This window comes from Microchirus variegatus (assembly GCF_963457635.1).
Source record: "Microchirus variegatus genome assembly, chromosome: 9".
Lineage (NCBI taxonomy): Eukaryota > Metazoa > Chordata > Actinopteri > Pleuronectiformes > Soleidae > Microchirus > Microchirus variegatus.
The window spans coordinates 14,574,975-14,600,192 of NC_139810.1; the positions used below are offsets into that span (position 1 = coordinate 14,574,975).

Genomic DNA, 25,218 nt, shown 5'->3' on the forward strand with positions numbered 1-25,218 from the left:
TCGCTCTCTCTTGCCAAAACAATTTTTATAATCAGTTTCATCTTTAAGAGCTTTGAGCTCTTCTTCACCTATTACTTTATATACTGTACAAGCTTTGGGAAATGCTAAATCCCCCTCAACTTTCACAAACAACGATTTGATTTTAAGAATAAATGTCAGCTCAATAGGATTTTTCTTTGTTTTTCTTCTATTATTCTTCTATTAAGTGGAAATCACTATCAAACAAGACCAAACAATCTATGTTGACAGTAACATAAAGAAATGAGACTTATTAAGTGTGCTTATTAAAAAGTGTAAAACAATTCAAGCTATATCTGCTGTGCAGGTTTTCTTTGACACACAATGTGTCGCCTATTGAACATCCTGTTGGCCTTGCTGAGTCGCTTCCTGTTTGCTGTCCACGGCGTGGTGACAGTGTGGCGTGTGGTGGCTGTTAAAGGGGAGCCTCTCTATTGGCTGCTGCTGATGGGCGTGGCTTTGCTGGGAGTGGAAATGGCTGTCACGCTGAAGTGCACCCGAAACGCAGAGTGGAAATGGTAACACACACACACGCTCCGTACATGTTTGCATTATGAGGGCTGAACGATTTTGAATAAATATATACTTGCGATTATTTTGACAGGACTTGCAATTGCGATATGATTCATTTTCATAAAAAAAAAATAAAAAAAACAGATTTTAAAACAAGGCAATCGGAGATAGCAGACTTCACCCCAATGCAACAAGCATGTTTCCTTCAGACTGTAGAATAAAATGTGTATAGGTCAAGACAATAATTCATCGAAAATTATATTTTGACACACTTTTTGGCTTTAATAACAAATATTGTGCCTCCTGTGATTTGAAAATTGCAGTGGGCTGTATTGCAATTTTGATAAAAAACATTTTTCGATTCATTGTTCAGCCTTATCCATTATTCAACACAGTACACAGTGTTAACACAGGGATTAGGCTGACAGTGGACTTTTGGTGCTAATCCCATTATTACAACAGCACACAAGGGGGTATCTTTAGAATTAAGTTGGTCTAATTATCACTTTATACAACATATTAGATAATATTTAGTGCAATAATACTAATTGTGTCGAGGAGGATTTCTTTGAGTTTTCCCGTCATCCTCGTTTATTAACTGATTTTTATTTCCCAACAGTACATCCCGAATAACACTGACATGTTGACTGATGACATGATTAAAATGTTTCTTTTCATGCAAGATTTTATTTTTTCAGTCATCATATACCACTTATCCATTCAGGAGGTATACAATGTGTGATCTTATTTAGAAATAATACTGTTGTGGGTAACACTTTAGATTAGGGAACACATATTCACCATTAAAGGTGCCATATGTAAGAATGTGGCCAATAACAGTTACTACATTCAAATTCAAAATACCAAGGGCTTTTAGGTTTCGTTTTCTGACGTAACTGGCAACCCATGATTGCTCCGCAGTTGAGAATCTACTGACTGCAATGATTGGTAGATGGCGGTAGTTGGCGCCACATGCCAAAACATGAATTCAAAACATAAACATGATTTGCAGTCTGCAAAATATTTTTTTTAATGCAAACACTCTGGCTGTACTGTTGTTGTTGGTGAGTTCAGTTTGTTATATGAACATTATTCCTGAGTCTCTGTGACATATTAGGAGGATTTTATGACCAGTTGCTTTAGATTTATTACATAATGCACCTTTAACTAGGTGCTTACTAGCATGCAAAAAAGTAGCATACTAGCCCTTTATTAGTAAATAATAAGCACATTAATACCTTATGTAGGAAAATGAATTCATGTTGTAATAGAGGTAGAATAAGTTTATGTAGAATAAGGTGTTAATATGTGCTTAATATTTACTTATAGAGGGCTAGTATGCTACTTAAAGATATTAATATTAATATCTTTAATATTAATATTAATCTAAACAAGTTTGATATTCTAGTTTTAATTGAACTGAAGGTCTACAGCCATTCTCAGTGTGTGTGAGAAAACAATTCAGAAATTAATATTCCCGCTCAAAATAAAATATTGTTCACCAGTTTGATGGTATAAAAGCATCTTGTCCTTGTCTGTCCCTGCACTGCTGCTGTATACATGTAAATGCTCCCTCTCAGTCAGGTCTGGTAGTATTGTTTGACGGAGGGTGTTTTTAGATGAAGGACGCACAATACAAATAATGTCACATCATTTCTGTTCATGAAAAATCAGGCAACACAACAACAGCGAAAGTAAAGTGCTGTAGGATTAAAATGTTATAAATAAAATAAAATAAAATAATGCAATCTCCATGGAAAACAACACAGAAAATCGAATTATTTGTTTTTCCACAGTTGAGACATTTTACTCTTTCAGACACAAGTGTGATTATCAACAAATCTGTGTGCTTTACCAACTGACACCGTGAGTGACGTGTGACAGTGCCTCCACTCTGTCTCACCAAAGACACTGATAAAACACAGCATTTTAACATGTGAAAGGGTGGTCTCCCTCTGCTGCTTTAGCAATAGGGTTAAAATGAGCTCAATTAGCATGTACAGTAAGCCAGATGTATGAAGCCTTTTTTGCACTTGCAGAAACTCATGCATGCACCATTGGCAGCGAGAGGCGGCTCACATTAGGCCTGTGATATTTACAGCCTCTAAACTCTCTGTCATCCTCTGCAGCTCTTCTCGCTTTCGCTGTCAATCAAAAATAAATCTACCCCTCTGCTGTGTTATTGCTCCGTCTTTCACTGAGCGGATGCTCTGAGCCTGCGATCACAGCCTCTCTTATCCAATCACGTCGCTGGGAAAATGTCTCCTGCTGGCTCGAGTCAGCTTTCCAAAAAAACGTCCGACTGCAGACTAAACATAAACTGACGTCAACCTTTATAATGTGAGCCTCAAAAAGGACAGAAGCATTTAGTGTCACACCTCGTTCAACACCGAGCGGCATCTCATTCAAAAGCTACAGCTCTCCAGTGCATACTCACTGTGAACATCCATAGATACCAGCTTTCTTCAGGCCTCTCTCTCTCTTCCTACTTTGAAGTTTCCTCCTCATGAAGGCTTTGCACTGTCAAGTGGGATTTGCATATATGATGAGAATAATTGTCCGTCTGAAAGTCAATGTTTCTTTTGTGGGAATAAAGCAGAGCTACCTTTATTTTTGAAAATAAACTCTGCAAAACAACTAAATAAAAAAACATACATAGACAAAAAACTGAAACTAAAAATAATCTAACCCCATCTTCATCCCTCTCCTTTCGTGATCCTCTTTCAGGTTCTCCCCCATGGTGTTCCTCTACCTCAGCACTGTCATTCCCTCCATTTGGTTTCTGGAGCTGAGCCTGCTGCAGTCCAAGCTTCCCGTCAACAGCTCCTCAGGCCCCGAGCTTCATTTGCTGGCTCAGATCCCGATCACAGCGGTAGGCACAAAAAAAAAAAAAGGCTCTGCCCCGCCTCACCTTCCACACAGCCACGTTAGGGAAAACCTGATATCTGATCAGATTCAAATCTGGTGAGCGGGAGGATAAACTATTACTTGCAGGAAATTCATAATGGACACATTGAGATGACGTCCAGATACCGACTCCTGCCTGAAAAACTCTCAGATCTCTCCTCCTCTGGGATGGTTTTAGTGCAGTTTCTTTCATGTAGGATTTTGGGAGCTTTTGCCCCTTGGCTGTGCTTGAGGCTGGGTGGCAGCGTTTGAAGATGCAGTGTTTTTCGGGAACGTTGTGAAATGTTAAGGGGTGCTGTCAAGATAAACCCAATGAACCCTGGTGCCATGAAAAACAGGCTCACAAGCCATTAGAATCAGACGATAACTGGTGTATTTCACCTCGAGTGTCCTGAAAAGCGATGTTTTATTATTATTAAAAATATATTCACTGTACAAATTATTGATCAAATCATCTCATCTCAAACTTGTTTTTTAGTAACCAGCTGTTACTATTTCCTTGAATCAGGCCATTGTGGAGCTGGAGCCCGAGAACTGGGTGGTTGGCCTGGAGCAAACCATGCTCATAGTGTTGGTCCTTGGTCGCTGGCTGATGCCCAAGGGGGACATGTCCCGTGACCAGCTGTCCCAGCTCCTCATGGTCTATGTTGGACTGGGTGCAGACATCCTGGACATCTTTGATACCTTTAAGGAACCTGAAGTCAAAACCAACCGGGCGGTTGTTATTACTGGCTTGGCCCTTTTCTCGTGGGCGCTCATGCAGTTTCCTCTAGTGCTCACTCAGAAACGATACCCAAAGGGTGAGTCTCCTCACGGGAGCTTGACAGGTCTTTTCTGCTGCCTTGGAACTCCACCCTCGTCTGCCTCCTGCTGCTCCAGCGAAGCGTGGAGCCTGCTGCTCACAGTGGGGCTGCAAGACGGCCCGTTCCTGGTTTACCGACTCTACCTCATGGTCCAAGAGAAAGTGCTCAACCAGCTCATGATCTTCTTCACCTGCAAGAATATCCTCATTGTCCTGCTGGAGCTTTACCGAATCTTTGTGGTTCAATGTGAACAGCACATAGCAGGGAAATTGGATTTGGAGAAGTGTGATGCCCTGGTGCTCCGCTGTCAAACTCAGACGGGTGGGGAGGTGAGTGAGGAGGAGGAGGAAGAGGGAGACACAGGGAGAGAGGAGAGGTGTATGGATGAGAGCTGTCACACACACACAGAGGGGGGGACTAAGAGGGAGGAAGATCAGAAAGTTGCGCAGGTATAGAAATGCTCAAAATGCCGTAAGGCATGGCTTTAGCCCTCAGTGGGATTGCGGTGGTGGTAGCAGAGGGATTGTAGCTTTTACACAGCAAGAAAAAAGTCAAACCCATCTGGCATCTTTTGCATCTAAGCCTCAGACAGCCTCAGCTCTCTGGAGGGGCAGTGACTAGAAACAGACTCCAGGAGAAGAGAATAAGTTCCCACTGAAATGATCAGAGATTCATTTATGCAATTCCCCTTTGATCAAACCTGCAGCGAGGAGGTTCACTTCAACACGTTTCACATTACTTGTCAGTCCATTTCAGTCCTTTTTGGCAGCTAAAACCAAAACACCAGATTTTTACTGTAGTTTTTTTTTTTTTTTAATTCATGAACATCGTGGTTTATTGTGATTCCAATTTGAGCATTTATGTATTTCTCATAAAATGGTGGTGGTGATGATGACAGCTTTCACAGTTACAGTTCTATTATATGAATAATATGACAGTTTCAAATGATAATAATGTCTTAGTAAACTTTTTTTTTTTTTTTTTAATAAATATACTTCAGAAAATCATTATATTCAAATTGTTTTTTTCCCCTCTTAGATCACCATGAGATGGCAGTGTTGCCAAGTCAACCAAAACACTGCGCACACAAACATTCAGTGTTGACTTGACTGGAACATGCATGTCAGTTACACAGACTGCAACACAGTGGCAGAGTGGAAGATCATTTTTCTTGCTGCTTTTTTGGTATGAACATCTACTCTTGGGGCCTTTTCTGTTAGACATGATGATGCAATGAGGATATAGGAAGTCATGTGATACATTAATTTAAAAGATTCAGTCACTTTCGGGCTGGCGCTGAATAATTAAATCTGGTGATGATCTAACAAGTTGGAGGAGGGTGAAAAGAATGGCTGCATTTATCAAGGTTCATTTTCCTCTTGAGCACAATCAGCCTATGGAAGCATGTTTGAGAGCTCAGTGCATTTTTATTACGTCTGAAAAAGCACACTCGTGATTATGTGGGAGTTTTTCAAGTTCGACATGATTTGCTCTCACATTCTCTCCTGTGAGGGATGGAAGGTGCTTTTGAGATATTCCTCCACATCTCATAAACACAAGAGGCTCTTAGCGAGCCTATAAAGACAGAGAAATGTTTGAGCAGGAGCTCAGGGTCTCAAGGTTTCGAGCCACTTCACAGTGTGCACAAACATTCGCTGGTCAGTCCCTTCCGCGCCTTGCTCTACACAATACCTCTCCTGTTGAACAGGGGCCAGGAAGAAGCCCTCCTGCATTTATGGATGACCCTCTCATTCCGCGTCTCTAACACTCTGCTGGGCAGGCTGTGAATGAAGAGCGGCAACAGCAGAGAGTGGCTATTCAATCAAAATCTTTTAAAGCACCGCCTTGTATCTGTGTGCACTTCACCTGCGTGGCCTGCAAGATGGTGGGGATGGGACCTGAGGCCCAGAACAATTTAGGAGCCTTATGTTTTCAAAAGAAAGAGATAGAGACATAATGTGAGACAGAAGAGGGTAAAAAAAAAGACCCTCATCCTTTTTTCTTTTCTTTTGTTGCATGTGCTTGAATATGCATTGCATAGAACATGAGCAGGATTTCCTGAACTGATGAATGTAGGCTATACTTTCCGAGCATTTGTTTGAGAGTTTTATTGTATTCCCTGTGCTTCATCTTTGTGGGAGAACTTTAGTCTGAATTATGTACGTATAGTGAAACTTTTTAGTAGACAGAAGGAACAAATGTATAACAAAGAGCCCATACTGAGATTAAATTAATTGTTACAGCAACGGTTATGCTCGTTCATGCCCAGTTGTCACTCCCAGGGAAATGACATCACACAGAGCCAGCGTGAGAGCGCAGCTTCGTCTTCATACCTGACTTCTTGGAGAATCCGATATTCCAGTGACAATGTGATGTGGGCAACACAATGGGGTGATGAAAGCGCCGCTTGCTTGCGAAGAGAGTCCTTTTCCTCTTCAGATTAACTGCATGCTTTAACAAGATTGTGTGGGCATGTGGGAGGATGGGGATGTCAGCTGATCCATGGGCTGCCCTACATAGATAGAGAGGGGGAGAGAAAGCGAGTGTGGAGACTCAAAGCCTGCAGTTCCACTGCACATGGATATACAGTATTTATATTCTGAATATTCTGTACAGTATATACAGGATGAATATGCATTATATAAAAATGTATAGGAACCCTCATGAGCCTTCATCTTTAAAATATCCATTTGCACAGAAAAATAGTGTCGCTGCCTTTCGGTGCTCTTTGAAACTCCTACATGAACATCTCAGATTTGGTTGATGTATCACAGAGGAAAAGCCATTGCATGTGAAATCATTTCCCACTAAATCTTTTAAACAGGCCCATGTTTCCGAGGACAAAGCGGAAGTGACTGATCACTGACATTTAATTTGGTAGGAGTGATGAGAGTGTTCGTCATACTGAGGGTCGTCATCCAGCAGCTCCTACATTTGTCAGGTACAGTCAGGGCCTTGGCCACATAAAGGTTAGATTTGTGTGTGTCTCACCATGTCACACATGTGGAATCAAAGATGCATCATGTTGCACAGTGAAAAAAACGTTATTTATAATTGCAATTTAATTGGTTAAACCACTGTGTAAAAAAATCAAACGTGTGCAGACATTTTATATTTAGTTACTCCACCCACCCACCCATCCAGTCATCATCCACCCATCAATCATGCTTAAGACCTTTTTCGCACTAAAATTAGCAAGTATAGCTATGAAGTCTAAACTTGAGGATGTGAAACAAAGTGATTAACACTCTCTTCATTGTCAGTTCCACTCTGTTCTTTCACCCCTACATGAACTGTGATGTCACAGGTATGTCAGAGACGAAAAGAGAGAGGTAAAATGACGTGTTTCCACTACCCAGTTCCAGCACAGCGTGACTCAACATGTTTTTTTTTGCTTTTCCATCAGTGATAGCACCTGGTGTTTTTTTTTTAGAGTCATGAGTCATGGATTCATGAGCGCGACGTCCAACACAAGAATCAAAACACACAATGCTGAGCTGTAGATCAATTAAAAAAATAAAATAAAAAATTGTGAAGACACATTGTAATCTTCAACATTTACCAAGGAAATGAAATGTCAAATAAAATGTCAATATTTAAAGGTGAAGTAAGTAGTTTATAGTGACATCTAGAGGAGAGGCTGAAATTTACAACAAAGAACTGCTCCTCTGCTCACCCCCTCCCTTCCCTGAGCGATACGGTATCCCCAGCCGGTCAAATGTCGTCCTCGTTGTCTTTCTCCGTGTCAGCAGATGAGGTTCGTGAGGCGAGGGAGAGGGCGAGCTACCGCGGCCGTAGCAGACGAAGCGGAGAGAGTGGAGGCGGGACTACAAGTGAAGCGACGCTTGATTTGTTCTCGCGCGTTTGTCCTTACAGGCTCCGGTAGAAACATGGCGTCTCGCTGCCAACAGTGGCAATGCAACCGCGACCATGTTATTTTACATGACTTTTTGAAACACTACGAAAATGAAACAAAAACTATTATACAGCGACTAGACAATGCAGGAGCACATAATATGTATAAAAAAGTGGATTTTGGGTCATATAAACCCATAAATACTACACAGTGTCCCTTTAACAGATGCTGGTGTATGTAGCGACAGTACTGACAAAAGTGAGCCGCATCACAAACCCTTCTGCCGTATTTCAGTTCAGTGACAGTCAAACGGAGTCTGTCCTCTGGTCATGCAGGAAGTACTGAACAATTCTGTGGACGAATGTTTTTAATTACCTGATTCTAATGATTCAGTTACAGCGAAAACAACTGCTTTTCAAGTCACAAGTTTGTGCGTTTGTGTCGCGTATAAAACACAGTTTCATGCATCCGTGCTATAATGACTCCGCCCATGGTGAGGAGGTACTATAGTAATGGAAAACTATATCAAACTGAGTAGAGGCAAGCTGTGCTGTGCCAAGGCGAGGCTTGCTGGGGCTGTATAATGGAGAAGCGCCAACAGTGTCCTTTCTTTGGTCTCTTAATTATTTAGTGCTGTTTTGAGTTTTAAACACAGCCAAATTTATAAAAACCTGTGTGCAGTGCAGTCATCTGTCACGAGAGTGAATGCTGTTTAAACACAGGATTAAATGTTTTTTTCTGACCAGTGGAAATGTGGTCTTTAAAGGTCACAGAGGGAGCTGGAGCTGATCCCTGTTGACCTAAGGTGACAGGCTGGACACGCCTAACCTATCAAATGGTGGAGATGAATATTCACACTTAATGGCAGTTTGCATGTGTTTGGACTGTGGGAAAAAAACACTTGCGTTTCCAAAGAAAAACCCATTCAAATATGGGCAGAACGTACAAAAGAGTGGGTGTTAAAGACACCTGGTCAAACAAGGATTTCCTTCGCTGGGAAGCAACACTGTTTGCCATTTGCAATGAGGCAAATTGCCTGGGCATGAATTTCGTCAGTGCACTGTAAAAAGACAAATCCACAACTGAGAACCACATTTTAAAATTTAGTTTTGATTCACATTTCATAATAAAATTCAAAGTTGGCACCTGTAAATCTAACAGCTGAATATTTTTGGCTAAAATCTCTCGAAAAACACTCACAACCATTTCAAAAGTCAAAAAATAAATGTTCATTCTGAATGAAACTAATTATTAATATGCCAAAACGAATAGTCACACACTGGGCTTCGTTACTTTGGGGTCCTCGCCAGTCTGATTTCTTTCTTATGACATCAATGTAACTATTTTTTTGCACTTCTCCCTTGCACAAGATAAAGTAATCAAACTTCTAACTAAATTCTGAGAAACGCTCCGACATGTTCTGTGAACAACTTTATCATGGTTTGTTCCAAGTGTGTAAAAAATAGTATTGATTTTCTTTTTCAACAGAACTCAAAGGCAGCATAAGCCGACTGAAACAAGAGAGCGATAGAGAGGGAGAGAGAGAGAGAGAGAGAGAGAGAGAGAAAGAAATTCATTCAACTTGAGCTGGTGCATTTCCCATGACAGTGTGAAGCATTTTCACCACATGCCACAATTTCCCTATTTTGTGTCAACTAATCAGGAAGTCCAAACACACCAAGGTGCGCCTCATCAGCCTCCAGACTCGCAGATAAACCCGTCAACACGCCGCTGAAATGTTACAGCAAGAGAGTAAGAGTGAACACACCGGCAAACTTCAAATGAACTCCACAACTTTCTGACAGGCAGTTGAGGATCTAGCTCACACCACCTCATGTAAGAACATGGACGGCAAAAATAATGAGCTCCACTTCGCGGGGTTTGGGAATCGGGGATGCTACAGTAAATAGTGGTCTTGTTTCACATACACTAGGATTTTGAGTGTGGTGCGGAGGTGACACTGAGGCATGATTTAATGCAAATCACATGAATATAATTTCAAATTGCTTGATTTTTACCATATATTTCCTCAGAGCAGTGGAGATCATTAAACTCCCAGGTCTGCTGCGTGGTCCTTTGTCTCACATGGGACATGTCCAAGAATCACCCTTGTCAGAATTGAACCCATGTTAGCTTGGTTCTCATAATGAGCAGCAGGAGTGCCTCGAAGGATTCTGCAGAGTCCTTTAGAGGGGAAGTTGGAGAATTGAACTGACGCATATAAGGTGGAAGGGAGCTATTTTGCAAATATGTGGCCATAACCGTCACCATCATTGACATCACTATGACTTCATCAAAAGTAGATCTTTGAGATTAACGGTAAACTTGGCATGTTAACAGCCTCATGGTGGCACTATACAGAACATAAGGCAATCATAAAAATCCTCAGAATTAATTTCAGAATACCATGCAGATCTGTGCCAGATTCCGCAGCAATGCATCAGCCATATTGGGTTGCCTGGGAACAGGTCAGGAAATCACTACAGTGAGTGAGACTCAGCCTCTGGGGACCAAGAATGTTTCAACATGGCCTGACGTTTCTAGGGTATCTCAGAGGGGACAAAACAGGTTTCGCGATCACCAGAAAGACCAACGACGCCATATTCTCAAAGCCAGCATGACTAAAATCCTGCAAGATGCTCATAATGTAACCACCGTAATATATTTTACTTATTAACACAAAAGAGTCTGCTTTGCAATATTTGTTAGATATTACAAAGATTAATTGTGGATTTTCAGTAAATCCCAGTTTTCCTCAGACAGTTGTGTTTGCTGAGTATTTTAAGCTTAGTTTGGGAGTCTGACAACTTTTCTTGTAAAATGACACTGACCTTGTGCTGATTTCAGTTTCTCTAAAGCCTGAGTATTAACTAAAATTCAGGGCATCACCTTTGTGCTCTGAATTTGTTTACACTTTTGCTAATTCCCGACCCAAAGACAAACCAAAGTTGTTAAAAAACCCTTCAGCTCCTCTCTCAGCCTTATTTATATTCTTTTCACTTTTCTCCGGCGTTAATTGCTTTAGAAACACATTTTGTGCAGAATGGAAGCGTGAGCAGTGAATGTGAAATCCCTTTCTAAACAGAGCATTCATAATTCCTGCCCACATGGCCGTTTTGGAGATGAATGCCATGGCAGCGAGCAGTTTTGTCAGTCAATCTCGGGTCGTAGAGGATGTATTGTTGAAATATTAATTGGCCGTCTCCTTTGCCATCCCCTGGTTCCTTCAACCCGGGAGAGCTGCCATTTTCCTTTTTCCAATCTACAACATGGCCTCTAGTCATAGAGGCTAAGCAGATCAGGACACCAGATCTGCTGAAGTAAAACACTTGTTTGTCTGACTTAATTAGGGCAGTTGAGAGCACCCAGTGAACAAACACAGTGTTGAATTTAGCTCAAATGTTGTTTGAGCCGTATTGCCTTGTGATATCCCCACATTGTGATGCTGATGTCCCAAATCTGTCCCAAATCTCTCTTGACCCATTTGCACTACACACACACCCACATATAATACATAAAATGTAGACTTTGTAGTTCTATTTGGCTGAAAGACTGGTAGCTTAATGGAAAATGTATGAAGGCATATTCATTGTGCAAGCCAAATGAAAAGTGCTCAGTATAAAATAATGGTTTTAAGAGGGACTAACTTTTACAGACATGGCCATGGAGCAAAAAAAGAATGAACTAGATCACCGTCACTACTATTCTTCATCTTCATTCAAACATAAGGTTTATCCAGCATTTTTTTTTTTTTCCATGTGGGACAAACTTTCAGACTCACAGACTGAAAAACATGGAGATTATACTGTTTAATGGTGTCTGATATGAAGCGTGCTGCAAATCTAAAATGTGCATGAAAGTTCAGCTGCATATCTGACTGTGGCAGGTTTAGAACCGTTTAGAACTGTTAACCAAACAACCACGCAAATACAGTATATTAAAGCTCACATAGAGTGGTCCTGTTGCACATATATGTGAGTTATGGAGGTCTACTAACATACATTAACTTGTTTTTATGGTCAAAAACCTCCTAGTTGCTGAAAACGAGCCGATAGAGATCTCTCTTTTCTGACGCTGTTCCCCAGCCGCAATATTTCAGACTGAACTCTCACACCCAGAAGACAGAGTGTGTTGTGATTGGCCAGCCAGCGTAGAGCCTTCCCAACTGTCTTGTGATTGGCCAATACCCGGAAGTGACATAATCAGCACACCAGCTCTCAGAAGCACAGCTCCCCCCTCTGGAACGGTGGATGCACTGCTACTCACTATCAAAACATTGTTTTAACAATGTTTAAAAATAGCTTCTTCACGACTTGGTCCCGCCGCAGTCCCTTTTATGACTTTGACCCGGAGTCAGACCCAGAGTCAGAAGACACTGTCGCTCGTGAAACACCTCCACAACGGACGTTATTCTTCTTCTGCGGTTCAATGTACGCAACCGGATGTGCCCGGAGCAGGAGGATCTGCTGTTCAGGAGAACTGCTATTTACGTAACCAGAAGGGTTTTTTTCAGAGATCTCGCTGAGCCCGAGATTACAATACATCAAAGCGTTCTCAGCAGTGGCTGAACTGTTTGTTTTGAACCTTCGGGGCTTCATAAACGAGGTAATGATGCAGATACACACCAAAAAAAAAGTGTGAATTGGAACTTCAGGTCTAGTTCTGCTTTAAATAACAGTGCAAACAGCAGGTCATCAAGATAATCTGCATATTTACTGCTTTAATGCTTACATCTTTACGGCATCCTTAATAGCAACGATTCTCAAATCTGGTCAGAATGTGGGTTGGTTCAGTGAGAGGCACCAAGGTTCTATGAAGTGTGAACGGTTATTTGTTGGAAAAGGAAGAAAGTATGAGTTCAGGCAAAATGATGCTGCGTGCTCAGTAATTGAGGTATGCAGCTCCAAAGTAATTAATGTTAGTGACCGTGGTGAAAAGGTTGTTCCACCAAAACAGGTGCAGCAAAGCTGACACGAGAGTCTGGGAAATGTCAACCAAATGGCCTTTACACAGACAACAGACCTGTGGGTGTCTTTCATCGCTTATTATGTATAATTCTTTAATTACTGTCACGAGAAACGCGTGAAATGGATCCTCTTGATTGGTTTTGCACTGAGACTATGGACTGAATCTTGACACTGAAACGTAGAATCACATCATGGAATTCTGACAGCATCACTCTACAGTAACCTGCTGATCAGATGGAATTGCTATTTTGTTCCCTGCTGGTGCTGGCTGATTCTTGTGGAATGTCCTTTCTAGTCAGGAGTGAGTATCTGTCCAGCCAATGTCATTTTCTGCAGAGACCAATGCTAAGATTGATTTAGGAGTTGTTATTTCTGTAAATCGACTTACAACATCCTGTACAATTGCTTTGGGCCCATCCTCACATAGAGTTGTCACTATGTTTTAGGTTTGTTTGGCTGGGTGGTTTTCTAGCTGAGAAGAGCCAACAGTTCCTTTGTGAAAACGCAGTAGGCAGGATTTCTTTGGCTCTATTGATCAACAATTCCATAATCTGTCCGCATAATAGAAATAAAGTTTATCTGAGAGAGGACAACGACGCTGCACATCCTCTGGACTCTGCAGGACAATCACAGGACACTTCAGTAAAGAGAGGATGCAGCAATTGGCTGTTGTAATAGATCTATGCTACATTAAGGCATCTTCAGAGGAACGACATGCCTACTGTATATTACAAAAAGGAGAAAAAAATAGGACAGACCCCTCAATATCACTTCAATACCAGTTTCAGAAATATAGAAAAAAAGAAATGTAATAAACCATTGCAATAAAGTTTTATTTGGCAGCCAACAGGCAGGAATTTGACTCAATGATGTCTGGGATGGTAACAGCATGGCTACAAAAAAAATATTGTAGATAAGCTAACTTCTTTTGCTGTCATTAACCTAATAGCTAAAGTTGGCTACGCTAACAGTCAACCAGAGTCGAGTGGTTTAGTTTTCTGCACAGTTTGCTGCTTTGTGCAGAAACAATAAGAACGAAAAAAAAGGTACTGTTGTTGAGTCATGGCCATGCTTTAAATTTGCAAGAGCCTAATGCTGACCAAACAACATTTCTGAAATCGTCTAACAGTTGTTTGGGAGCAGATGAACAATTCTCCATTCCCCTTGTACACTGTTAGCAATGCCAGAAAAAGTTGAACTGTGAGGGCGAGGGTGTGTTCACACCAGCCTTGTTTAACTCAGTTGAACCAAACACTGGAGCAATTTAGCCTCTTGTGCAGTTGTTTCTTTTGTCATGAACTCAGTCTGAGACCTCAGAAATGAACCAACCAAACAATTCATCACTGGGATAACTTTATACACACCTTTCACAGCCCCAGTGTCCCATCCACATCATACATTTTAGAGGGATACGTCCACCTTCTGTGTCTGGGATGTTCCAACGTATCCTCCCCCACAGGTAAACTAGCACAATTAAATTTTTTTTAAATTTAACCTTTATTTAACCAGATAAAAGACCTGTTGAGATCAAGATCTCTTTCGCAAGGGTGACCTGGCCAAGAAAGGCAGCAGCACACATCAAAAGTTAATTGAGAAGCAGGAAATGCAACATTTACAAAACAAACATTGAAATATTAAAGAGCAACTAGATAAACATAAAGTGCAGGAGTTGCGATCGCAATAACAATTTAAGAACATAGACACTGTTCAATGGATTTCTGTTGTCTGTCTATTAAGATGGAGCTGAAAGCTCCCAGTGAAATAAAAGCTGGCATTTTAAGTTCAGTTTGGAGGGTATTCCAAGCAGCGGGGGCAGAGAAACTGAAAGCTTTTTTTCCCATTTCGGTCCGAAAACGTGGAGCAGACAAGTGCAATAAGCCTGGCATCGTCAACCCAGAGTGGTCAGAAGCCTGGTGCAGAAGAACACATGGCCTGGTAGATGAGGGCAACAGTCACCTACTCAGACCATCTTGCCCATGGTCAAGAAATAGTGGCAAGGTGGGGTGATGGTTCACTTACTTACTTCTAGCTATTGTTTGTACCCAGATGTTGAAATGCACTTATTGTAAGTCACTTTGGATAAACACATCTGTGAAATGACATGTAATGCTGCGAGCTGAGCTAAATGTGCTAGTTTACCTGGGGATGAGGAACAGTTGGGACCTTTCAGACCCAGAGGACGGACACCGATCTTGGTATAAGTCCTCAGTCGGATCAGTGCTTCTCCACCACATTCTCCCAGCTTCTCACTGGTGAAGGTGGATGAGAACAACAAGGCTGTAGCTACTCTGCTATACCTGCCCGCTGGTCATCTGCTGGCAGGTATAGCAGATGAACATCAAACTGCCAAAGCTCCATTATGTAGGAATTGTGAGTGATTTGTCTCTTTGTTCTTGGTGCTATGAGGTATGAACACACCATAAAACGAGTTGGGCCGACTCAAAACCTGACAAAACGGGGTGAAATCATCAGTGTCTGCCCAGCTTTATTCACTCAAAGCATCAACGTCATTTGTACCAAAGAGGAGCAAATCTCTTATTGAAGTGAGGCTGATCTGTTGTAACGCTTTCGAAAAGAGGGCTCAATACTGAGAAAATGACTTCTTCACTTTGTGTGCATCTACATCGACCTGACAGGCTTGAGCAGAGGAAAATGCCTCTGGCTTTAGTGGCCACAGCCTATTGTTGCAATTCTCAATGTGCTTGAGTGTGTGTGTTTGTGTAACCTATGACATTTCTTAAAAGACAATAAGGCAAATCTGTGCTGCATGCACTTGCAGATTGAACCACTCTGTAATGGCAGAAAATATTCCCCAAGTGAGTCAATATAACCAATGGAGGCATCACAGATGTGAAGAGAATGAGGAAAGACTGTTTCTTCTAATGGGGGAACCAATGAGCTGTGATACAGACATGCTGCAATATAGATGCCACATGCAAAGCTTTCCTCCCACCCTTAAACACTATTATGTCTTTGCCTCTCAGACATATAAAGACAATTTTTTTTTCTTCCCTCTTTTGTCATCTCTCCTCATTTAGATCTTCCCTCTCTTCTATCAAACATATGCAGTGTGTGACAACTGTCAGGCTTGTCCTGCGACATACAGAACATCAGCGTGATACACGTGCAGCCTTGGAGTGTGTGTATGAGTGAAGAGTGTTATGGCACCAGTCCATTGCCTGCCCACACAATGATAAACAAGGCTTTCAAGGCGCATTTCATCAAACCCGAAGCACCAAAGGTTTTTTTTTTTTTTTTTTTTAAACAGACAGCAGTTGTCAGTTTGATCACAAGAAAGAAATCTCCAGTCAGAAGTCACTGAAGAGGAGTTCTTACATGGCTACTTCATAAAAACACATTTTAAACAATTATGACACTGACTCAGATACATGTGTATCCCGAGGATAAGAACTGAGAAGAGCACCATCACATTCATCAATAACTGCAGTGCACTTGAATACATTTGTGCACATTTATAGCCCTCTCAGTGATTATCTGCTATTGATTGTGGGGATCACTGCGTGGTGCGCGGGTTTCTTTCTTTTGGTTTGGTTTACATAATTACATTATGTAGGACACGGGCAGCCAGAAGCTCTTTTTCTCTTTGAGAGAGTGAATGGAGCAGATTTATTTCAGGATGTGGGTTAGTGGTGAGGGGAAGAGGCTTGAATAAGAGAATAAACACATATTCTACACATTAGGATATTTGTTATTGCACCATACATGCAGCCCCTGGTGTCCCCAGACTCTGTAGATAGTGAGATAATGTATATCAGGCACATCTCACTGTGGATAAGAGCATTACAGTATGAACTGTGTGTTTACTGTTGTAATGTATATGTCGTACATTGTACGCAGACTTGTGGATGGTAGTTTAGCAGCATGCAAGGATGCAATTGTCTGGTAAACAACTAGTTTCCATGAATAGTAACTACATATTAATGTGGTAATGAGTCACACTAAGGCAGCTTAGCTTAAAACAACAATATGTAGGACTTGACGCTCAAATAATGTCTCCAAGATCATTTTGATGTCACGTCAACAAACAACCGGCTGAATCTGCGTCGCCTGGATTGGCACTATAGAACTTTGAATTTCGAGTTGGCACCGTCTATCTATAAAGCAAGTTGCGTCTGTGTGTCTGTCTGTCTGTGACGGGCATATCTCACTGACCATTGGTCAGATTGCCCTAAGACTTTGGATATGGGTTGAGCATGGCCCAATAATGTGCATCCTTGACCTTCACATTCTTTTGAGTCATTTTAATTTTTGTTGATTTATCATGCTACACTTTCGCTGATTTATCACATTACACCAGACAGGCAGCGGCTCATCAGCAGCAGCTGTGCTGTCTGGAGCGAGGAGGTGGAAGTGAAGAGGCTGTCCTCATGGAGGGTGATACATTTTTACATGGCTCACCGCAGAACATTTACACTGAAAAGTCGGTGTCCATTCACCAATATGCGAGCTCATATTTATTGCATTAGCATTCTACTACTTTGCACTACTTTGCAGCTGACTTGGCAAACCTGTTTCCAACGGTAAGCTAGCAAGGCTATGATTAGCATTAGCGTAGGGCTAACATAATACAAACACTGTGCAACCTCATTAGGCACAACGCACATTTTTTAATTTCCCATTAGCATTAGCATAGCTAGCTGTTGTGACCAGGCAGGCAACTGCTCATCAGCAGTTACAGGTGGGAGTGAAGAGGCTGGGTTAACTTGGTGAACCTGTTTCCAAAGGTAAGCTAGAGAGAATATGATTAGCATTAGCGTAGGGCTAACATAATACAAACTCTGTGTAACCTCATTAGGCACAACACAAAATTTTCATTCATTACCATAACTGAAAAATCTTCTTCAGCTCCCACTATAGGAATACATACTTCCTACAGGCACTGCACTAGTGACACAAAAAACGCCTCAAGATTCTGACCTCAAATATATGATACATATTATGAAACAAACTCGCAAAATGTACACATGCACAAAACCAGAATTAACTATATGTAAAACTTCTGGGGCAGTCTAACATATTGCAAATGAAGTCCCTTTGAGGAAAAAAAACGAATAATCTGGATGCAGTAATTCAGCCATAGCATTCTTAATGTGCCACTGTAGTATTATTGGACTTGTCCTTGAAACCCAGTTCCCGTGAATTGATAAAGTGCATTCTTTTTTATGCTTCACTCAAACTGCCTCCCAAGACCTGATTTCCATTTCCATCACATGATAACAGTGCCGCTTCACTCTTAGCGAGCGACACAATGATAAAAGTGAAATCAAAGCCTGTCAAAAACAATTTGACAAGCTGACACAGTTGAAGCGCCTGTGTCCCACACCCAGGTGCTTTATTACATGACACCATGCGCAGTTGTACACAGACACCACCATTAACCATTAAGGTGATGGTGGTGTAGTGCTCCGTACTAGTTAAAGCTTATTAAAACGTGTTGCTTAAATTAGAACTGATAGACTCACTTTGATGTACCACTGTGCAGGTAAAGGGGAAAAAAAACCCCTTTGAAGGCAGATTTTCCAACATTTCCCCAGTGTGCTTGCCAGCAACGGAGGACCGGCACACAGAGAAAAGGAGCGGTTATAGCTCCAGTACAGACGCAATATTGTGGCTCACCTACCAGCTATCCCTGCTATAGCTCCTCATGAAAAAACACCCAAGCCTCATATGTCACTGTCAATAGTGGCAAGAATCCAATAAGTACAGCAATGAGAGACTTTGTTCAAACAGATTATTTGGCACAGGATAACAAGAAAAGAGGCTCAGAGTGCGCATGTGTGTGTGTGTGTGTGTGTGTGTGTGTGACACAGCTCCTCCACACAGGGAATAAACCCACATTCAGAATAATGTGCAACCTGCATGAGCTGGAGGCCGGGAAATGGCATTCAAGCTTTACTTACAAATGAATTGACAGATAAATTGTTTCCTCACAGGACATGCTGTTGTGTATTATGCCCCGCAGCGAAGTAAAAGACAGAGCAGAATTGTTTTGGCTGATCATTTGCTTGTGAACAAATAATTGCACTCGCCTCCCTAATGCCTATATACGCGGAAGCGATGGAGAGAAATGAAGGTGGAGAAGAACGAGAACCACATCTATATAAGTGGAGCTATAAGAGGATAAAACTAAATGGTCAGCATTGCCAGCTATGTGTCAATCAGACTTTCATTCAGCTGCAGCAATGTACTGACAGACAGACAAAAGCAAAGAACAGGGATTAGCATTAACATTTTCATTAATTGAATCTTGCTGTAACATAATCAGGAACCCCAACTGAACTGCAAGAAATATGAAATTCAACTCTCGAGCCAAATCCAATATCTATAGTGCAGTCTGGGAGTATATGCACAGCGATACAGTAAGCTTTTCACTACTGTGGTTGAGGAGATTGTATTTTAAATTATGCAATGTCTATGAAGTTAAAGGACTGCCCTTCAACTTTGAGTGAGCTACACGAAGACTTTAGGATAAAAATGGCTTCTTCACACCACACAGAAAAAAAACACTGAGGCCTGTGAAAATGCAAATTATTGAGCATTTAAGTGCAGACGTTTTTTTTGGATGTGTTATATTTTGTTTATCGGATTTCACAGCCTGAAACCTTCAATCTTTGCTCATTTCTGCTCAAGTATATAGACACATTTCTTTAATTAGACAAGTGTATAGACTATATTTCAGATATTTATGACAAGTTGAAGTCATGAGTCTTGCGGCCACTCTTTGTGCTGTCACAGCTGGAAATCTGAGGTCATACATAATATGTATGATATATATTATACGACGTGTGGACGTGTTTGACCAGCTGAAGGAAACCGTAGCATGCGACTGTCTTTTACTTTGACCTGGTGCTCTTCACACATCACAGTGAGCAGAGAGTGTGGTGCACTAAATGCTTCGAAGACATTTTCTTTGGCTCCTGACGGTTTCTCGCTTGCTCTTGATTGAAACCTGTGCACCTGCTGCTAATTGCATGACGACGTGCAACAGCTCCCTGTTGTTTTTGTCTTCATTGTTTGCCAACTGCTGTTAGATTAAAACAGGAAAAGGAGCAATAAACAGTTTCTCTATTGTTCCTTTTTTAAAAGGGTTGTAAGGAATAATTACTTTCAATTCTAAATGATTTGTCAATTATTTTCTTGATGAGTTAATCTATTAGACCTTGTTTAGACTGCAGCGCAAATTGGATTTTTAACGCATATCCGGATTGGATCTAGCTTGATTTTCTGGACAGCTTAAAAGACAACACGAGATCCAATTTTTCCCAAAGCTGATTCAAACCGCATACGGGGGTGGTTTAGAATGCAATTCTGATTTTTACAGATCTGTTTCAGTCTGGACAGACAGGATTTCAAAGTGTCTTCTGCATCACTTGCAGCGCAACTTGAACAACAATTAATTGGAGGTGCATTTCACGATCGACACGGTGGAAGACAGTTGTTTAAAAATGGAATATAAGAATGGAAGACAACAGCAGGCATCGCTGCACCACGCGTTTCCGCTCCACTGCAATTCCAGCAGTGATGGCAGCACTAAAGGCTGCACAACTCAGCACTCTCATCCGTTTCTGTTGCTTCCTTATAATCAGATGAGAGTCTGTGCCGCGGCTCCACATAACTACTATATTTGGGGCAGAAAAAGGCAGATTTCTGTCATCCTCTTTGTTTAGACTATTTCTTTTTCCGGGGCTTGGCCTGTAACTATAGATATCCATGTGAAATACTATATACTCAATACGTCAATATGGATACAAGCAGATCCGATCTGATCACTTGCAATGTATAATGTGAACAGTTGGTCAGTTGATGCTTACAAATCTGACTTGGGCTGCAGTATAAACAAGGCCTTGGTTAAAAGCCAGAAAATAGTGAAAATGTTGATCATCATTTAATCATTTATTTAATCAGGAAGTCCCTTGACATAAAAATGTCCTTTACAAGATAGGCCAAGATAGCTCACCATTTTCAATATGGATAACTTATACACAACATATAGGAAAGGATAATTATTGTCCTATAACTGAAATTGCGAGCTCAGTTGGAAGGCCGATCAGAGCCGCTGTGGTTAACATTCATACGTGTTTTGATGGTGGGAGGAAACTGGAAAGCTGGCGGAAACCCACTCAGACAGAGAGAGAACATACAAACTCCACACAGAAAGTTCTCAGACTTAGAATGAAACCCAGCAGCTTCTTGCTGTGAGGCAACAGTTTTGACCATGACACCACTGTGCCGCATAACGTATAAACAATACAGTACAAAACACAGAGTATACAATATTAGCCAAACAAAAGATATGATATAAACATAAAAACAACTCAAACATCAATTGATAGCATGGGCAAGGTCTTCCACTTTTGTCTTGAAAATCTGTCTATCGTCTTTCCCTTTGGCTGCATCCAATAAGGATCATCATAGAATATCAATTCATGCATTAATTTGGTATATTTTTGGTTTATTTTATTTGTTTCCTCTGGCAGAGGCCCTTTCTTACACAACCTGGGTTTAGAGGAGCCAGGAAAGAAGATATCTATCCCAGGAATAACAGCCAACCTGTTCTGCCATCTGAGCCACAGCCCCCAGTTACTGTTTCATCAAAATCGGCTGCTGAATTTTACTGCTACATTGCCTGACTCCAAACAGATTATATTCTAAGTCAACCATAATGAACACAAGTAAATAGACGCAACAATTCAGGCGAGAGAAAAATAAAATAAAAAGCTTGTACAGCATAATCAGTCAGTCCAGGTGACCCGAGCCTCCCCGCCTCACTGCTCAGGCAGCGGGCTGATAGAGGCCAAAGAGTCACTGTCATGCTTTCAAGACTTAAAAGCAACAATGTAAGCAGTCCATTAGTCTGTGAGATGAGATGATGATTAACAGCCCGCAAGAAGTGAACGCTGTATAAACTGTTTGGATTTAGTGCAGCCATAGAAGAAAGGGGCCTGACCTCAGAGTTCCATCAAGCTTCTTCTTCTTTTATGGCTGATGAATTAGCTCTGTTTAATTGGTTGTGTATTTGGCCTCGATATTGTTGAGGATACAGTTTTTGATGAGTTATGTGAGGATTGCTGGAAACCGCATGCATATGAAATGTAGTCGAGCTATTTTATGGGACAGTCAAATGTGTACTGGTTGCCCCTTTAAAATTAAAAAAAATATATTATAATATAAGTATAAATAAGTTTAATTTTAGGACACGATCAACCCCAAATATCTCCTCGGCAGCGTGACACTTTAGAGGCAGTAAGGATTTTCAGTGGCAGGTCAGATGACAGGGAGTACATCAAAGTGTGAGACACACTTCGACTCGCTCCCGGTCTCGTGTTGCTCCAATGAACATGGTGGAGCTCCCTTAGTGGATGATCTAGTGTAACACTTAAAAGTTAGCCAACTGGTTTTATAACCACATTAATCATTGTTTCGTTCATACACTCTGCATGCAGCCTCTGCCCCTTTGTGGAAGGAAGAGCTCAGTCGGGCTTTTCATGAATTAAGACTCAAGCAGATGAGAAGCCAGTCAATGGTACGTCCCACTATCTCACATGATCTGCCACAGTCTCTTGCTATTTGTTTTTTTTCTTTTGTTCTTTGTGATTTATGCAATACTAATAAATGAAGACACTGCCTCTTTAGTGTAGGACTTTCTTTATGGTTGTCTATTTATGTTTGTCATGTCATTCTGAGGACAAGGGCCTTTCTGCATGGAGTTTGCATGTTCTCCCAGTGTATGCATGGGTTTTTTTCTGGGTTCTCCGGCTTCCTCCCACATTCCAAACACATGCAATATGGGGATTAGGTAAATTGGACACTGCATAGGTGTTAAGATTGACCATAGGTGTGATTGTGAGAGTGAATGGTTGATTGTCTCTATATGTTGCCCTGCTATGGACTAGCGAATTGTCCAGGGTGTGGTAAAGTGGTAGAAAATGAAAAATGAATGGATGTCATTCTGAGGAGGTCATGGCATAAGACTGAAGTGTTAGCACTGGAAATGTAAGGTGTATTGGCAATAGGTGTGGGTATCACGACATGTGATACATGGTCAACAATACCAATAATATCCCGATACAATGATTAGCTGTTAATTAATCTACTGAAAGACAAGCACAAGTGCCTAAAGTCTATGTATTGAGGAGACATCAAGAAGTGACACGTGTAAACGAGAAACTGGCAAGGACGGTTTATTTGTTAGTTAAAATATTAATATTTGACCTGAAATATCAAATTATCGTACTGCACGAGGAAGGACAAACACATACCTCACTGAAATGATTAATTAAAGGTCACATAGAGTGGTCCTGTTGCACATAAATGTTAGTTATGGAGGTCTACTTACATATATTAACTTGTTTTTATGGTCAAAAACCTCCTAGTTTCTGTAAACTAGCCGATAGAAATCCTCTTTTCTGACAGTGTTTTTCAGCCGCGATGTTTCAGAGTGAACTTTCACCCCCAGAAGACAGAGTCTTGTGATTGGCCAGTACTATCCAGCACATCCGTTCTCAGAAGAGAGCTCCCCCCTCTGGAACGGTGGATGCACTGCTCCTCATTATCAAAACATTGTTTTAACAGTGTTTAAAAATAGCTTCGTCACGACTCCCCGCCGCAGTCCCTTTTATGACTTTAAGGGTCAGACCCAGAGTCAGAAGACACTGTTGCTTGTGAAACACCTCCACAACGGACGTTATTCTTCTTCTGCGGTTCAATGTATGTAACCGGATGTGCCCGGACTACCGCCCGGAGGAGGACGATCGGTTGTTCAGGAGAACCGCTGCTTACGTAACTATTACGGGATTTTCAGTGATCTCGTTGAGCCCCGAGATTACAATAAAACACAACGTTCTCAGCAATGGCTGAACTGTTTGTTTCGAACTGTCAGGCTTCATAAACAAGGTAATGACGCAGATACACACCAAAAAAAACAGTGATAATAGGAACTTCCGGTCTAGTTCCGCTTTAAGTAGTTAATTATTAACTAATTGGCAATCATTTTGGTGATACCATTAGCAAGGTGATTAAAAAGCAGTCAAAGTCTTAAATACAAAACAAACCCACTACCAACTAATAAAAACGGTATCACGCCACAAAATATTGCAATATTATAGAACTGATAATTATGTTCCTTCACCCCTAATAGGTATAGCATAGCCCCATAGCCTAGAGCGTAGCACACCTTGCTAGAAATGTACAACTACATATTGTGGCAATACAGACAGCAAGGATTGTGACTGGTCAGCTTGAGAACTAATCTCATCCATGTGGCCTGAACAAGCACATAATTCACCTTCCTTCTGCCTCAGTCAGTTTATGGTCATATACATCATCTCCTCTGTGTCTTTGAGGTATTTGACACACACACACACACACACACACACACACACACACACACACACACACACACACACACACACACACACACACACACACACACACACACACACACACACACACACACACACACACAACAAAAACACTCCGCATTTTTGCACTGCTCTGAGAAACACGATCACAAGTATAACATACAGTGCACATACTCATACTCTATTTCTATGTGTTTTCCTCTTGTTTTCCATTGTTTGATGTTTGAGTGGTCGCTTCATTTGGTTGCACCCTTCACTGTTGCAGTGGATTAATGACACCAAACTGAAGGGTTAAGTGCATGAAACATTTACTGCAAAAAATAAAATGCACCACACTCATTGTTCCCTCTGAAAAGCAGCAGTTTGATCACATTCACTCTGCAGGACAACATGTCCCAGCTACTGTCCTTTGAATATTTTTTTGTTGGTATTAATTTGGTTGCAAAGTGATGCTTATTAAAATGACATAAAGCCATGTGACATAACTGGTACATGTTGTGCTGTCGACCACTCATCATCCACACCGTGCCCGACTACACTGATTGGGTTTGATATTTCACGTATTGAATGAAACCATTTTACAACAGTATACACTTGTAAGCCCGGAGTGGCACTGCATCCTTTGTGTTTTACACAAGGTATAGTAGTTATAGATATGGCTTGCCTTTTAAAACAATTAATTTTCCCCACTTCCTTTTTTATCTATACCACTCAGTTTTGCAAGCCTCTCGCCCTTAAAGTAACCAGGAGACAACTGAAAACCCTGCCTGTAA

The 25,218-nt window shown here is 41.2% G+C and overlaps 1 protein-coding gene across 1 annotated transcript in view; it reads left to right on the top strand.

Annotated features, from left to right (window-relative positions):
- Positions 1 to 342: 342 nt before the first annotated feature.
- The window catches only part of LOC310932131 (transmembrane protein 26), a gene marked incomplete at both ends in the record, with an annotated part of 96,404 nt that continues 71,528 nt past the window's right edge, over positions 343 to 25,218 (top strand). The window contains 3 exons of the mRNA XM_083895424.1: positions 343 to 536; positions 3,259 to 3,403; positions 3,947 to 4,570. Coding sequence (XP_083751550.1) covers positions 343 to 536; positions 3,259 to 3,403; positions 3,947 to 4,570 — 963 coding nt within the window. The remainder of the gene's footprint in view (positions 537 to 3,258; positions 3,404 to 3,946; positions 4,571 to 25,218) is intronic.